The 14,506-nt window shown below is 51.3% G+C and overlaps 2 protein-coding genes and 1 pseudogene across 6 annotated transcripts in view; 1 reads left to right on the forward strand and 2 right to left on the reverse strand.

Moving 5' to 3' along the window:
- The window catches only part of Setx (senataxin), a 66,645-nt gene extending 62,957 nt beyond the window's left edge, over positions 1–3,688 (forward strand). For both annotated transcript variants that reach the window (XM_041674132.1, XM_041674133.1), the window contains one exon: positions 633–3,688. In XM_041674132.1, the coding sequence (XP_041530066.1) occupies positions 633–1,307 (675 nt within the window). In that variant the 3' untranslated portion in view covers positions 1,308–3,688. The remainder of the gene's footprint in view (positions 1–632) is intronic.
- A 2,486-nt stretch (positions 3,689–6,174) lies between these two features.
- On the reverse strand, positions 6,175–6,751 carry LOC121462516 (annotated as a pseudogene).
- Positions 6,752–11,759: 5,008 nt separating this feature from the next.
- Positions 11,760–14,506, reverse strand: part of Ntng2 (netrin G2) — a 64,773-nt gene continuing 62,026 nt past the window's right edge. For all 4 annotated transcript variants that reach the window (XM_041674927.1, XM_041674925.1, XM_041674924.1 and 1 more), the window contains 2 exons: positions 13,315–13,449; positions 11,760–12,745 (listed from right to left, as the gene is read on the reverse strand). In XM_041674927.1, coding sequence (XP_041530861.1) covers positions 12,513–12,745; positions 13,315–13,449 — 368 coding nt within the window. In that variant the 3' untranslated portion in view covers positions 11,760–12,512. The remainder of the gene's footprint in view (positions 12,746–13,314; positions 13,450–14,506) is intronic.

Consider the following 14,506-nt stretch of genomic DNA (forward strand, 5'->3'; position numbering starts at 1 on the left):
AGTGTCCTCGTTGTTGTCTAAGTTCTCTGGGGTTGTGATTTGTAGACTGGTTTTTGCTTTATGTTTAAAAACCACTTATGAGTAAGTACATGTGATAATTGTCTTTTTGTGTCTGGGTTACCTCACTCTGAAACCAAGTTTTAACTGTTAGAATGTCAGCCAAATGTCAGCCATGCCGAGAAGTAAGTGGTAGTGTAGATTAGCAGGGTGCAGAGGAGCCTTGTACAGCGATGGGAGATCATGTGCTTGCTGCAGAAGCCACTGGAGAAATGTAGACATTGTGCACTTGAAGTGGGTTGATGCATCAGAGGTGCAGTAGTTTTCAATTGTAGTTAACATAAATGTAAACAGTTGAGCAGAGCTAGGAACAGCTAATGTAATGTGGGAGGGCATCTCACTGTGCTCTGTGGACTGCAGAGATGAGAGTGGAGTGTCCTTGCAGCTGTCACCAGCCCTGTTTAGTTATGCCTCCCTCCTCAGTACTGGTGCTTGAGCTTCTCTATCACTCTTGTCTCTTGGGCATCTGCTCAGACTACACTTGTTTATTTAGAAATGAAAGTTGGACCCCCATGTTTCCCCAGCAAAATGAGTGTTTCTGTAGAGTATGATTGTTTTTCTCTCCTTTGTTTCAGGAAAACCAACATTGGAATGAACTGATTCAGGATGCTCAGAAGCGTGGGGCCATTATTAAGACCTGTGACCCACACTACAGACATGATGCAATGAAGATTCTGAAACTGAAGCCTGTGCTGCAGAGGAGTCTGACCCATCCTCCAGCCACTGCCCCAGAAGCACCCAGACCTCAGGGTGGCTTGCCCAGCAACAAGCTAGACAGTGGACTTGCCAAGACACCTTCTGCTGCTTCTCTGTACCACACACCCTCTGACACTGTCACTTCAAAGGAACCTAAAAGGACACCTCAAGACCGACTTCGAGATCCACGACTACTTAGGAGATTGGATGCTGAATCCAAGGGAACATCCCTGAAGGATCCACAGTCTGTGGGCCCCCATTTTCTGGACCCGAATTTTGTTGTGGGACCATCCATGGCTATCGTTGCTCCTCTGGGTAGCCACAGGTCACCTCTACAGGCTGAGCCACCACCTGCTCACCCTGCTGCTCCTTCCACAAGTAAGAGGAAGTACAGTGGCTCGAACTCTGGGTTCAGTCACAGAAGAGAGCCTAGGGCCTTTGGTGAAGAAGAAAGGCGTGGCTCTGTGAGTCATCACATGCTGAGGAGTACTGACTGGGACAGGAGGAGGCTGGAGCAGGAGCCCAGCAGTGCCAAGAAGAGCCGGTTTCCATAGTAGCTCTTGGTGATGAGACTGTCATTCACACGTAACTAGTGGCACCGTACAGATAAGCTGGGTTTTATTTTTGTTTCCCTTGAAGAATCTGTGTTAAAGGATGGAAATACCTCCTAACCCTTGGGCTGTTGGTCATCTTCAGGATTTTTTTTGCCAGTTATATACATTTGGAGAGGGTGTTTGTATATCTCTAATGTCCTTGAGGCCAAAAATTCAAAATGTTGGGATATTTTGTTCTATGGAAAAGGTCAGGTCAAATGAATGCTGTAAAGATTAAACTGTGAATCTGTGTAGCACATATAAAATCCTTTAAAAATGTAAGCAGGTAGATGACATTTCCTTCCTCTGCTGAAAACATTGTAGTCATTTTCCAACAGAACAAACTTGGTAGTTAGGAGGACAGCTCCTTTCAGTCCTTGTGAGGTAGACAAGTTTCTTTACCAGCCTCAGTACTGGAAGTTAGCCAAGTTGGTACCAGTGACCAGTGTCTTGAATAAAAAACTGCTGGGGTCTCTTGGTCCTTCAGAAGGCGGCATGTCGGGAGCTGTTGTGCACTTTGAGACAAGGCAGCTTGGCACAGGGGATTACTGTAACTCAGTGTATGACTTAGTTTTCTGGCTAAATTTCCTTCCCTTCTCAAAACAGAAGAACAATTCTTGAACTGTCAGATGTTCCCAGTGTTTCATAAGGTTGATGGAACTGCTGAGTTGGAGACACTGTTACAGAATGGAGGATTTGTACTCTGCAGGTTGCTTGGGAAGGCTTGAGGGTTGCTAGAAAAATAAGAGTTGATGCTTTTGGGGGGATTCTTTGGGAGCTGCACAGGACAGAGTAGATAGTGCATCTCAGACAGGAAAGGTATGTGAGAAAGAGAAAGCTGCCAGCTGGGCTTCGGGACCATCCAGTAGGTGGGAGTGTTGTATTACTGGATGCCTGGCCTTCAGCACCTAGTATGCCTGTGAGAGGAACTGGAGTCAGGACAAGGGCGGGCTGCCTAACCAGTCAGGTTTCCAAACCTCTATAGCAGAGCATGTGAACGTGAGGGTCTGGTGACTATTGTGCATACAGCCCATTAGCTGCTTTGGGGAGGAAGGCATCTCTTGAAAATGTTTGCTGTTTGGAATTCTGTCATCTGTTCTTAAACAAAAGGGTTTTTGAAATTCTGCTGAAGTAGGTTTTATTTGTTAAGAACTTTTGAAAAAACAGTGTGCATTTTGCCAAGTTTCCTGAGCTCTCTCTCTGCACTGGTGCACAGACATGTACCCTTAACGTCTCCTGGACATTTGTAAAACTAGGGAGTTGGCATCTTGAGAGTGCTTCAGCCTCCTGGCTGGCCCCAGCTAGGTGGAAGTAAATCCGCTCTGGCTAGGGCAAGGGTTAATAAGTCTCTTGCATGTGACATTGGCAGGAAACCTCACTGTTCACTTGAAATTTTCTTTCATGGTGTCTTTAAGAAGTACTCAGGTTAACAGGGATTTGAGAGTGTGACCACTTTAGGAAAGTGGGCTTCTGAGGGGGGCGTATGTGATAAAACAGCAGTGACCAGGACATTTCCCTCTGCTCATGTTACTGCACAGGTGAAGGAACGTGTTTTTAAAAAGACGATTTTCCAAAACATGTGCTTGGCTGCCACCCAGAGTATTGTATAGAATTGCATGTGTTTGTTCATCTGCAGACTCACTGCTAACCTCATCAGGGTATGTGAGAATTAGGAAGGTCTTGAAACCCTGTTTATTTCGTGAGTGTAAGAGCTACTGGGACTAGACTCTGGCCAGGGCCTTGAGTCCTTGTATCCTCCCTTCCAGCAACCAGGCCTCGCCTTCGAATACTCTCTCAGCAGAATGTAGTTGTGTGGCATTAGCGTTTGAGACCTTATTTATTTCAGTTGGTAAAGGTATTTTCAGAAAGTGTTTGCTATGTCAGGTGGCCTTTTCTGAAGGTGCTGTCATGAGCACTTAAGGCTGACAAGATGAAAAGTTGACTTTGTCCTTTCTGTGGTTAAAGGAACTTTCCCTGACTACTTTCAGAATCTTAATTCCAGGCGGATGTATACCTGTCTTAATTTGCTTCTCTTTAATTTACCACAGTTTGTTCAGTTATGCTTTCATGAAATATCAGGAGCAAATTTGAACAAGAACGTGTGAATAACCTCCTGTAAATGAGTTGTATAACAAGAGTGTACTAAACTATTTTCTAAAATTACTTATATACTAAACTATTTTCTAAAATTACTTATACTTAACGCACATTGGGAATCTTTCTGTAGCTTTGTGTTTTGTATGCTCTGGTTTCATAACTGGATTTTAACAAATGTAAACCTGTTATCTTTGTTAATATCTAAAATTTAAGAGAAAATGGCAGAATTAAAAACAAAAGAAAACTGTTGTGGGTTACAAGTATTGTATGTTGCTAAGATAAAGCAGAAGATGCTGCCAGGTGACCCTTTACTCTTCCAGCTTCTTGTTTAATTGCCTGGCCCATCCAGTTCCACTGCTTGTCCCCAGTTCCCTTTGGAATCATCTAGGTAAGGTTAAGAACTTCCCCACTGCCACCTGGACATCTTACAAATTATAGCAAGTTCACCATTAGGTTGGGGTCCAGGAAGATAGAGACAGTAGGCAATGAGCAGTGACCTGGACAGGCCCTGCTGGAAATGCCCGTGGAGGCATAGGGCATCTATGTCCAAGTTGGGTAATTGCCAGTGATGACAGACACTCGGAACACACACAGTGGCTTGCAGCAAGCTATCACTTAAAAGACACCTGTTCTGCTCTCTGCATCTTTCTGTACTCAGGGTGCACTCAGATCACAGGCAAGAAAAGAGGGTGATAAATTTGCCCGATGGGATGAGTGCTGGGCCATGGTCACGTCATCTCTGGAGTTCGTTAGCACAGTAGCTAACGTAGTAAGTAACTAGTACATCACTAAGTACATTAGGTAGTGAAGTAACCAGGCCTCCCTCTCTGGACCAGTACACAGTTACATGCAGTCACACCACATCCTGGGTTTCACTGTTCATTGAGGAATAAACAATTTTAGGGAGCAATGTAAGGTTTAGCTTGAACTTAAAGAAAATTTACAGTGTTGTGAACACCACAGAGTCGGTTTCTGCTCACAAGGGACCTGAGTTATCACCCCCTTCTGCTGTGCAGAAGGCACTCGCCTCTTGAAGGGGTTTTCTGAGACAGGGTTTCTCTGTAGCTCTGGGTGCCCTAGAATTTGCTCTGTAGACCAGGCTGACCAGTTTGAGACTGGCCTCAAACTCAGATTCATCTGCCTTTGTCTTCTGAATGCTGGGATTAAAGGTGTGCGCCACTACTGCCAGGCAGAGGTTTTCCTCTCAGTGTCATTTACTATAGCCATCTAAAAGTGGAAAGACTTTAAATTTAAATAATCTATCGTCTTTACTTATGTGAGTATGGGGGTGGGGGCTGTGGGAACACATCTGTGTGTGTTCCTAGAGTCCTTGAATCCCCTTGAGCTGGACTTACAGGTGGGTGTGGGTGCTAGGAATTGAACCTGGGTTCTCTGCAAGAGCAACAAGTGCTCTTAACTATTGAACCATCTCTCTAGCCCCTAAAATTGTATTTTATTTAGTGTGTGTACATGCACACACCATAGTAGTCACTACTTGTGGAGGTCAGAGAAGAGTTTGCAGGAATCAGTTCTCGTCTTCTACTGTGTGGGGCCTGAGGTTGAACCGTGGTAGTCAGGCTTGGTAGTCAGACTCTACCTACTGAGCCATCTCCTGAACCTTAGTGACTCATTGTGACATCTCTATGACCTTTCTGGTGTGCAGTGAGATCATGGTGATAGGCATGTTTATCCCTTAAGATGCCTGTTGGTGGCCTTTGCTGCACTTTACCAGCTGTTTGGAAGTAGTCAGTGGGTGTTGGCCAATGCTGGTTGCTTATCATGGAAAACTGTTCTTCCTACCCCCCCCCCCCCGTGACTTATGCAAATGCCCACCCTCCCATCACCCGTCCCATATCCTAATGATACTTTTTAAAGTATTACTGTACACTCTTAAGAAAAACAAGAGTTCATGCTGTCAGTATTCTACCGGACTCACTCTGACCCTGCTGTTCCAGGGGCCCCAGCACCCAGCCAGGCTTCTTTACCCAGCTGTGGAATCTACTTTTATTCCCTGGGTTCCTCTTCTTTTTAGAGAAGAGTGTCTCCAAGCCAAGGGCTAGGCCCAGGCATTTCAAGCTTCCCTGCTGGAGCTTTCTAGAACTGAGCTCAGGGAAGGAGCAAGTAGAATTTTGTGTCAGGTGTGAGGAGAAGGGGGAGGTGCAGTGGGAAAATCCATAGGGATTTAATTCCCCCTCCCTCGTCTTTCTTCCAGTCCCCTTGCCATATGATATGCTATTGAGCATGCCCAGAAGAGCCTGCATCCCTTCAGGATTATAGGTCAGTATGGAAGGAATTCAGGCCACTCCCCCTGGAATAGTCCCAAAAACTAATAACAAACCTGGTCCCCATTGCTCAGCACGGATTGGCTGCTCTGAACTCATGGCAGGATGGAGAAATTTACTCAAGACAGATTCTCACTCTGTAGACCAGCTGGGATTAAATGCCTGCACCACTATATCTGGCATGATGGGGGATTATTTATTTATTGCCAAGAGCCTGCTGTATTACCTTTCTTTGCATACGGCTCCTGCCCTTGCACCGATCTCAGCCCAAGCTAGTCAGAAGACCACAGGCCAGTTCCTGTCTGCCCTGGCTCCCAACATCATGACTGGGTAGATCCAGGGAACAGAAGTTAGTTCTGAAGTCCCCATGCTGTGTGTGGAGGGCAGTGGTTCTGGTGGAAGGGGCATCTGGAAAGTTCTAGTCAGGATATTCAGCAATGCAGCTTCTATTAATGAATCAGCTTCAAAGGCCTTCTGGAGTAGTAGACATTGTCTTTCAGGAGTGGTGACCCCACAGCCATACCCACCTTATCCCAATGGTGGCCTTTTTTATAGATGGGCTTGACAGAACTGGGAGCCCAGCGAGTCAGGTAGCGGTTGAGCTTGGGTTTATTCTTGGATAAGGACCCTTCTGGAAGCCGTGGCCTGTGATCTGGGACTAGACCTGCTTAATGAGCCATCTTTACACACTCCTTGATCTTCCGGTGTTCTTCCAGGCACAAGCCTGTGACACTCCGGGGCAGCGTGCCAACATGTGGCCGGATGAACTGACCGAGCAGCAGCCCATCCTCAGAGTTAGACTTGTGCCTCAGGTTCCAGCGGCGCCCAAATGGGACACTGGCCTTAGCTGCCTTGGGAGTTTCTTTGATTCGGCCTTCAATTACAGTCATCTTCCCTTCTTGGATCTCCACTTCTCTCAACCTGCAAGCTGGAAGCCATAGCTAGCCACTCGTAGCTGGGCCTCCCAGGAACCCATGGAGCTAGCTGCCTTCCGCAGCCAGATACCAGAGCCCTGAGGGCCGCCATCTTGGGAACACACCTGACCTCGCGTGTCATGATGGGGGATTTTAAATAGGCATGTGGATTTTAAATCCATCTGTGATCTTATTCCTGCACTGGATGCATTGGGTTCTGGGAGGCTGGTCTCCCAGCTATTGATAGTGCCTCTAGGAATCAAAGTTATTCCTTGACAACGATGCCCCCCAGTCTGCATCTCCAGCATGTCAACCTGACCTACTTTTGAAGCCCTGCCACCTGTTCCTGGGCCAGCCCTGTCCAATGTCACTGGGTTCTAGGTCTCAGTCAGGCCCCAGGACCTTCCTAGAGCCAGCCCTGTCTGGCCCTCATGACCTTCCCTACAGCCTCTCCACACCTCTTTGGGGATTTTGGATCAAGCAGAACCTTGAAGGGATGAGGGGCAGGGAATGCTGCTGAGCAAGGGAGGTCAGCCGGGAGAGTAGGCGATGCAGAGGGCTTCCCTGGACTTGGAATCCCAGGACAGTCACATGACTATCAGTGCCTTGCACAAAAGCCACTGGGAATTTTTAGCCTCGGACCTCCAATTCCTGGCCACCCACTGTCCCATCCACACTTCTACAGTCCTGTGTTCCCCTACCTAGTTCCAAGCCCATCTATACAACATGTGCAGGAGAGCAACCAGAAAGAACAAGTCTCACGTCGTGCGCAAGCCTGGGGAAGGGGGCTTGCTATGAGTTCAGGCCAGCCATGAAGAAGTAAGCAGAGAGGTCCCTGGCCTAGGGATGCTGACCGAGCTTCTTCATGCAGGACAGCCCAGGAGCAGGGGAGTCCCTTGGGCACGGAGGTCTGCAATGCCTTTTTGGTCTTGGGGAGCATGAAGACTGGGCAAGTGCCTGCATATGGGAAGGAATAGGGCAAGTGGAAGGGCTGGGCCATATCTGCCCCCAAGGATGCTTGTGCTTTGTGCCTGGAGCCTGGCACACTGGTATATGAGAAAAAAGAGAAAAAAAGGAGGGAGGGAGAGCAGGAGTGAGGCTGTGTCCCATGGCAGGTGTGGAGGTGACAGGATGGGGAACCATAAAACAGTAGACTGGCTGGCTCCATGCCAGGCATGCTCTCCACCCCGCTGGTGTGCACTTACTCCTAGATAGCCCTGGAGAACAGGACTGTTGCCACTGTCCCTTTTCACAGATGAGAAGACAAGACACCAGAGTGCGGCACTCAAAAGTCACACAAAATGTAGCTGCCAAGGCCGACTTCAGATCCAGGTGGCAAGCTCCAGGCCCTTGGCCTGCCTGGGCTGCCATCTCCTCTACCTTCGTGGCCACCCTGTTCTTGGCCAGCCATGTATTCACTGGTCAGCTATGGAAAGTGCCCATCTCAGATCCTGGCTGTGTCCCAAGGGCCACCTGCTTGTTCAGTTAAGGTTAGAAACCAGCTGGCAGCCTGCAGCCTCCTGCCTTGGGCCTGCCCTTCCAGAACGGCCATTCTCCATTGCTACCAGAAACACAGCCAGCGGTGGGGCGGGGCATCTGGCCAGACCCTTTTCTCACAGAGAAACAGCAGCAACTCCCTATTGGGGGCTGGAGTCCCTCTGCCACCAGCTGAGGCTGAGAGGGAAGAGGAAAGGAGCCAGGGGCGAGATGAAAGGCTGTGTTAGCCTTTCTCAGGCCTTCAGAGGGCCGGGGAGACAGTCCAGTTAGTGCTTGTCAACATGAGGACCTGCATCCCTGCACCCATGTAAGAAGCTGGGTGCAGTGGTGCCCCCCCCCCCCCGTAAACAGCACTGGGAAAACGGGGGCAGGTCCCTGGAGCTTTCTGGACAGCCTGACTAGCTGATTAGTGAGCTACAGGTCCAGTGAGAGATCTCAAAAGTGAAGGCTCAGTGGGGACAGCACCGTCACAAAAGTGTGGACCTGAATTTGGGTCCCCAGCATACACACAAAAGTTGGACGGTTCCTTTGCTATCCCGGCATCCTGTGGGATTAGAAGGAAAACAAGAATAATTCCGTGAGGGCACTTGTTATAGAAAATACTAGAAAGAGCTATCAAAAACATTGACAGTTATTAGCTCTGGATGGAGACTTGTGGATAATTTTAACTTAATATGCTCATTGTCCTGGCACAGAGGAGGCTGAGGAGGCAGGAGGATCAGGAATCTCAAAGCAAGACTGTCTCAAAATGCACATATATTCTGTTAGCTTTTTCATCGTTTCTAGCTTGCCTATAAATTGCAGTGTGTGCTTTCTAAAAGAAAAATAAACCAGTGTTTCTTATCAGGGTCCATTCCTTTAACGATTCCCACCTAAGATGAGCTAGGATAGGCTAGGTGCCTCACACTGGGGGAGACCAGCCAGATTCACCCCAATTCCTCCCAGACCTGCAAGAGATGTGAGCTGCTCCCCAGGCGCCCATAAATGCCTCGTAACTATGAAGCATGGTTGGAGGCAAGATTGCCAAGGCAGCAGTTCTCTTTATCTAGAGGGCAGGGCCAGGGCAGCTTTTGTGTGAGGGGTGCACTCCCCTGGCTCTCAACAGTCAGTGGGATGAAGCCATGCTCCCCAGGGATCCCCACACAGGGTAGAAGAGGGAGGAGGGCAGAGGAGCCAATGGGGGTACAGAGACCTGCAGAGGCAGGCAGTGCTTAGGAGCAATCTCACCCATCCCTTAGCAATCGTGATTTCAGGCCGGTCACTTTCTTCCTCTTAGCCTCTACTTGCCCCTCTCTAAAATGAACCATCCATTCCTGCTGACACAGTGATTCTAGGGTGATTCTGCCTCCACTTGGGCACTGCTGAGATACCTGTAGATGTCACTGCTTGGGGTAGGGGCACTACTGGCTTCATCCTCAGAGCCCTGATGCTAAGGGCTCCTCACCTCTGCCACTAAGAGCTGCACATCCTGCAGGGTTGTCAGAGGCAAGATGGAAGCCTGATCCTGGGATAACAGAGGGATTAAGGGCAGGGCTAACATCCTAACACTGCATGATGCCTCAGGTGGGTGCTGCTATGAGCCTAGCTGGGCCAAAGGGTGCTTTCCTCCCCTGTGCCTTGGGAACCGGACATCAAAAGCCTGGGCTGTGACTTCTGGCCTGGGTGACCTTGTTTTCTCCTTCATTCCGTGATCTGGAAGATGTCAGAGTTCTCCAAATGGCTACTGGCAACATTCCTTCTATCCTGCAGCCGAGGTCAGGGCCTGAGCGGTCCTTAGGGATTGGGGCTGCCAGTCTGATTTACAGTGCACAGCAGCAGCCCTTCGCTCTGGAGGAGACTGGCTGGTCCCAGGGATGCTGACACAGCAAGGCGAGCTGAGAGCTCAGGAAGGACAGAGTGGGTTCCCTTCTCCTCTCAGCCCCCCCCCCCCCAGTGTCCTGGGACACTCCCAGGTGGTGTAAAGAAAGGGGTAGGTGTTGCTGGGTGGTGGTGCACGCCTTTAATCCCAGCACGTGGGAGGCAGAGGTAGGAGGATCTCTGTATTCGAGGCCAGACTGCACATGTTCACCTCACTCTGCTTCCAGGGCAAGAGCCTAGATCGTTGTGGTTCTAAAAGCTGCTGTAACCTCTTTCACATCCAGGCATTCCAGTCCCCTTGCAGGAAGATGGGATTGCAGCAACTCACTCTCTGCTCCCTACTGAAGGTGAAGGCTGGCCCTGCTCTGGGGAGAGGTGGTGTCCTAGCCTTGGATCCTGATATGTGTGGTGAACTAGGTGTCTTGTTTTTTCTCTAAACTCAATGCACTTTAGATGCCTAGATGTCAAGCCAGGAGGCCAGGGGCTTAGGAACTGGCAATTCTGCCTGAAACAGAAACCGCAGTTCCCACAGCTTCCCTCCCATGGATATTTCTTTGTTCCCCCACTTTTAGAAGTTTGAGACATCATAGCCTGGCTGGGTCTTCACAGAGGCAATTTTTGGCTTTTGCTCCACCGTGTTGGAGGGGGTTTACATGCTCAGCCAGATGACTCCTGCCTCCACCCTGCAGACTGAGCACTGGCGAGAGAGGCAGAAGAGGGGCTGGGGCCCAATGTGGCGGGGGTGGTGGTGACTTTTAGAAAGTTTCTGCAAGTCCTGTCTGTCACTTTTGCTTATATATTTCATAGAGCTGTGTCATATGGCCTTTCTCATCTACAAGGAGAACCAGAGATGTTTTGCCCGGGCATGTTGGGGTTCTGTAGATGGAGCCAGGGACCTGACAGAAGCCCCACATTAGAGGTTTGAGCGGACTCCTGCTGGTGCAGGGGGATCAGAGCAAAGAGTGACCAGTAGGGGGCGGCATTTGGCCCCAGTCAGCCAACGTTCCATTCTCTGTCTTTACTCTGGTAAATCATACCAGCTATGTTTAGCACACTGTCTTAGCTTTGCTTCAGACTTGAGCAAAGGCCTGGGGACAGGATGGCCTACAGAGAACAGCTGGCCGATAACGAGGGGACACTTGTGGGAGCAGTGGGGCAATTAGGAACCAGGATGAGGGACTAAGAGATGTGCAGAGATAAATGGGAGGGGAACCTGACCTCCAGGGCAAGCAGAGGAGGGAAACGCCCACGTGGGCCAACTGCCGTGACCTTTTGGGTCCTCACATACCAAGCACCTAAGCAAGCAAGGAGGTATGCCTACCTTGGGACTCAGTGGCCAGGCCTGCAGCCTGGGAGTTCTGTGTAACCTAAAACTCAGAAGTTTTGGACCTAAAACTCAGAAGCCAGCAGGGCCGAAATAACACGTTTATCCCAGAGGGTCACAGAAGAGAGTTACAAATTAGCATGGGGTTCAGCCTCGAGAATGCTCCCTGAGTTATCTTCCTGGGGCTTCCATAGCAGGTGCTCCGAATTTGGAAGGAGCTGTAGGAAAATGGACACCTCTGTTTGGAAAAATACCTACCAGGTGGTGGCCAGCAGCCTGGCCAAAGGTGAAACACCAGGGTGGGGGGAGGACCAGGAGAGGACAGATTGGGAAAGAGTGCTCCGAGTACGGAACTGTTTCTTTAAGGCTTTTTTTGTGGGTTCCCCTCTTTATCCAGACCTTCGGGAGTGTCTATCATTACAGAAAGCAAGAGGGCAGAGGCAGCTGTGAACTCCTTTTACTGTGGGCTTGCAGCCATCAGCCACCCTCGGTGACCAGCTCCCACCCGAGTCCCTCCTCACAAGGACCGTGAATACAAACAGAATAGTTCTCTAGAAAACAAGGTTTCTGCTCTGCCCTTTGTCCCACCCATCCCTCAGACAGTGAGTTCCTCTGTCTCCAGGCCTCCTTGGGGGCCTGGGGTCTGGTGAGTGCAAAAAAAGAGAGAGAAGAAAAAGAAAGAAAAAAGATACAAAAGAGAATCAAGTCAGCGACTAGAGTTGTAGGCATCTGGAGTTCCGGGTCTGCTGGCTGGTGGAGCCAGCCAGAAACAGGCGCTGGGGTGTGCGGAAGAGGTGTGTGTGTGTGTGTGTGTGTGTGTGTGTGTGTGTGTGTGTGTGTGTGTGTCAGGACCTGCGGGTGTTGGGATGAGCAGCGTTTCTCCCCAGTCCCTGTCTCACCGCCAGCAAAAGGGAGAGGGGGGAGGAAGAATGAGGAGAAGAAGAAAGCAAAGAAACAAAGGAAAAAGGAAAAATATAGGGACGTTGGGTCATTAAAAAAAAAAATCTGAAAATCGCAGCCCGCCGGGCCAGGGCTCCACAGCGCCCCCTGTGGGCGGTGAGGACAGTGTCGGAAGGGGCCGGTGAGCGTGGGCGGAGCAGGGAGGGCTGGAGGACTCTGCGAGTAGCACCTGGGAGCAGCTCGGCCGCACCCGTGTCGCCGTCGGGCCCGGGACTCCCGGACCCCTAGAGCGGACTCAGCAGCCCAGGCGGGCGGCGAGCCCGAGCAGCAGCAGGCATCCGAGCAGGGTGTCTGGGCGCGGGGCGGTGCCTGGCACGCGATCACAGTCCGGGCCACCGTCGTCAGCGAGGTCGCAGCGGGGCTGCTCGCAGCGTACGCCGGTGTAGCCACGCGGGCAGGTGCAGCGCTGGTTCTGCAGGCAGGTGCCGCCGTTTTGGCAGAGCAGCTGGTCGTCGTCGCACACGTTGGCTGCGGACCGGAGGGGACAGTTGAGCTGAGAGGAGGGACTGAGCTTCTGCAATGGGGCTCTGGGAACCCCCGCCCCCCGGGTGGAGCTCTCGATGCTTAGGACGCACACCCTGCTTGGTGGGACCCGGCCCCTGCCTGTCCACCGTCGGTTAGCCCAGTTCCTCCCCCGGCAGCGGTGCGGCCCCCCCAAGAGCACCTGCTGTCTGCCTCCAGAGCTTTTCCTACTCTGCTGCGAGTACCTGGAGCGCTCTCCCAGGCTATGTCCCTTGGGTCTCCCCCAAGCCTTCATTTCTTTAGAGCAACCAACTCAGCCAACTCCAGTCAGCTCCCCTTCAACCCCCAGTTCTCCCTCCTTGCTGGCTCCCACTTGCCATGGACTCCACCCACTGAAGACCTGACAATACCCACTTGAGCCCCACCCACCCACTTTGAACTCCTTCATCACGCTCTTCTTGCTGCAACTAGAATAGCCCACCCCAGTCCGCAGCAGACCCATGTAGACCCCCTCCCACCATTCTGGATTAGTCCTCCAGCCTGAAGATTCCACTGTCAGGGAATGGTCTACTCACGGTAGCATCCCTGGCGCCAGTAGTGCGTGGGAAGGCAATCATCGCACTTGGGCCCCACCGCGCCCTCCCGGCACTCGCAGAAGCCTGTCTCGTTGCACCGGTCATGCACAGAGCCGATCTGGTTGCAGTTACATTCTGAGGAGGAGCAAGGGCATGGGGCACGTGCAGTCGGAAGGGCAGCGTTCAAATAGGTTCTGCCCCAGGCCCAATCTTTATAGTTCTTGTTTATATCTCTGTTAGCTCGGTCTCTGTGCTCCCTGGCCATGCTCCCCACAAGAGAGCTAATGGCTGGGCCGCAGTGGGGACAGTTGGGGCATCTACATGGCTAGAGAAGGCTCTATAGTTTTTCCTCTCCTGGCCTCCAACACCCTTTTCCTCGTCCCACTGTGAGGCCTCAGTCAGTCCCATCTCCCTCTCTGGACAGCTGAAGGGGGCTGAATGCCCCCCCACCCCCACCCCAAGGCTGGAGGAGGAAGAGCAGCCAGAGGCTTACCTCTGCTCACTGCCTGCCCTAGCTGGTTTGGGGGGAGGGGAGTGTGTGTGTGCACGCGTGTAGAGTGTGTGTGTCCCTGACCCCTAGTTCTTGAAGCCCAGTGCTTGGCCTGAGATGGAGGCACAGACAGACAAGAAAAAGGGGGCACCTCTAATCAGATCAGAGGCCTTGCCCTGTCCCTGCTGCCGGCCCTGTGTGACACTGGCAACACAATTCTGTTTGATCACTTTAGAGCTGATGGAATTATCTGCAGGCCTCAGCCATGATCCAGAGTGACAGCTCCAGCTTGGCAGCTGAGCAGGCCAGGTGGTGCTGCTGGTGGGGGATGGGCAGTGGTCCTGGTGGGGGATGGGCAGTGGTCCTGGTGGGGGATGGGCAGTGGTCCTGGTGGGGGATGGGCAGTGGTCCTGCTGGCTGCTGGTTAGGATCCAGGCAGCTCATAGCCTGAGACCTGGCCCCTGCTGGAAACAGGCCTGCTGGAAACAGGAAATAGTCAATCCCAACTGCCCTTCTATGCTACTGGGTGTCATTTGGGGGCTATGGGTTTGCCTTTTAAGGTCTGTCCCCTGTCCAGGCCCAAGAAGCACCTTGGGACTTCTCTACCGAAAAGCCAGTGCTGGGACAGAACACGAAAGAGTGGGCACCTACGACGGCAGGCCCAGCTTTGCAAGGCTGGCTCTGAAAATTTGAAGGGCAGTT

Source organism: Microtus oregoni, unplaced genomic scaffold, assembly GCF_018167655.1.
Source record: "Microtus oregoni isolate MIOR12 unplaced genomic scaffold, Mior012 000025F_ref0000491, whole genome shotgun sequence".
Classification (NCBI taxonomy): Eukaryota; Metazoa; Chordata; class Mammalia; order Rodentia; family Cricetidae; genus Microtus; species Microtus oregoni.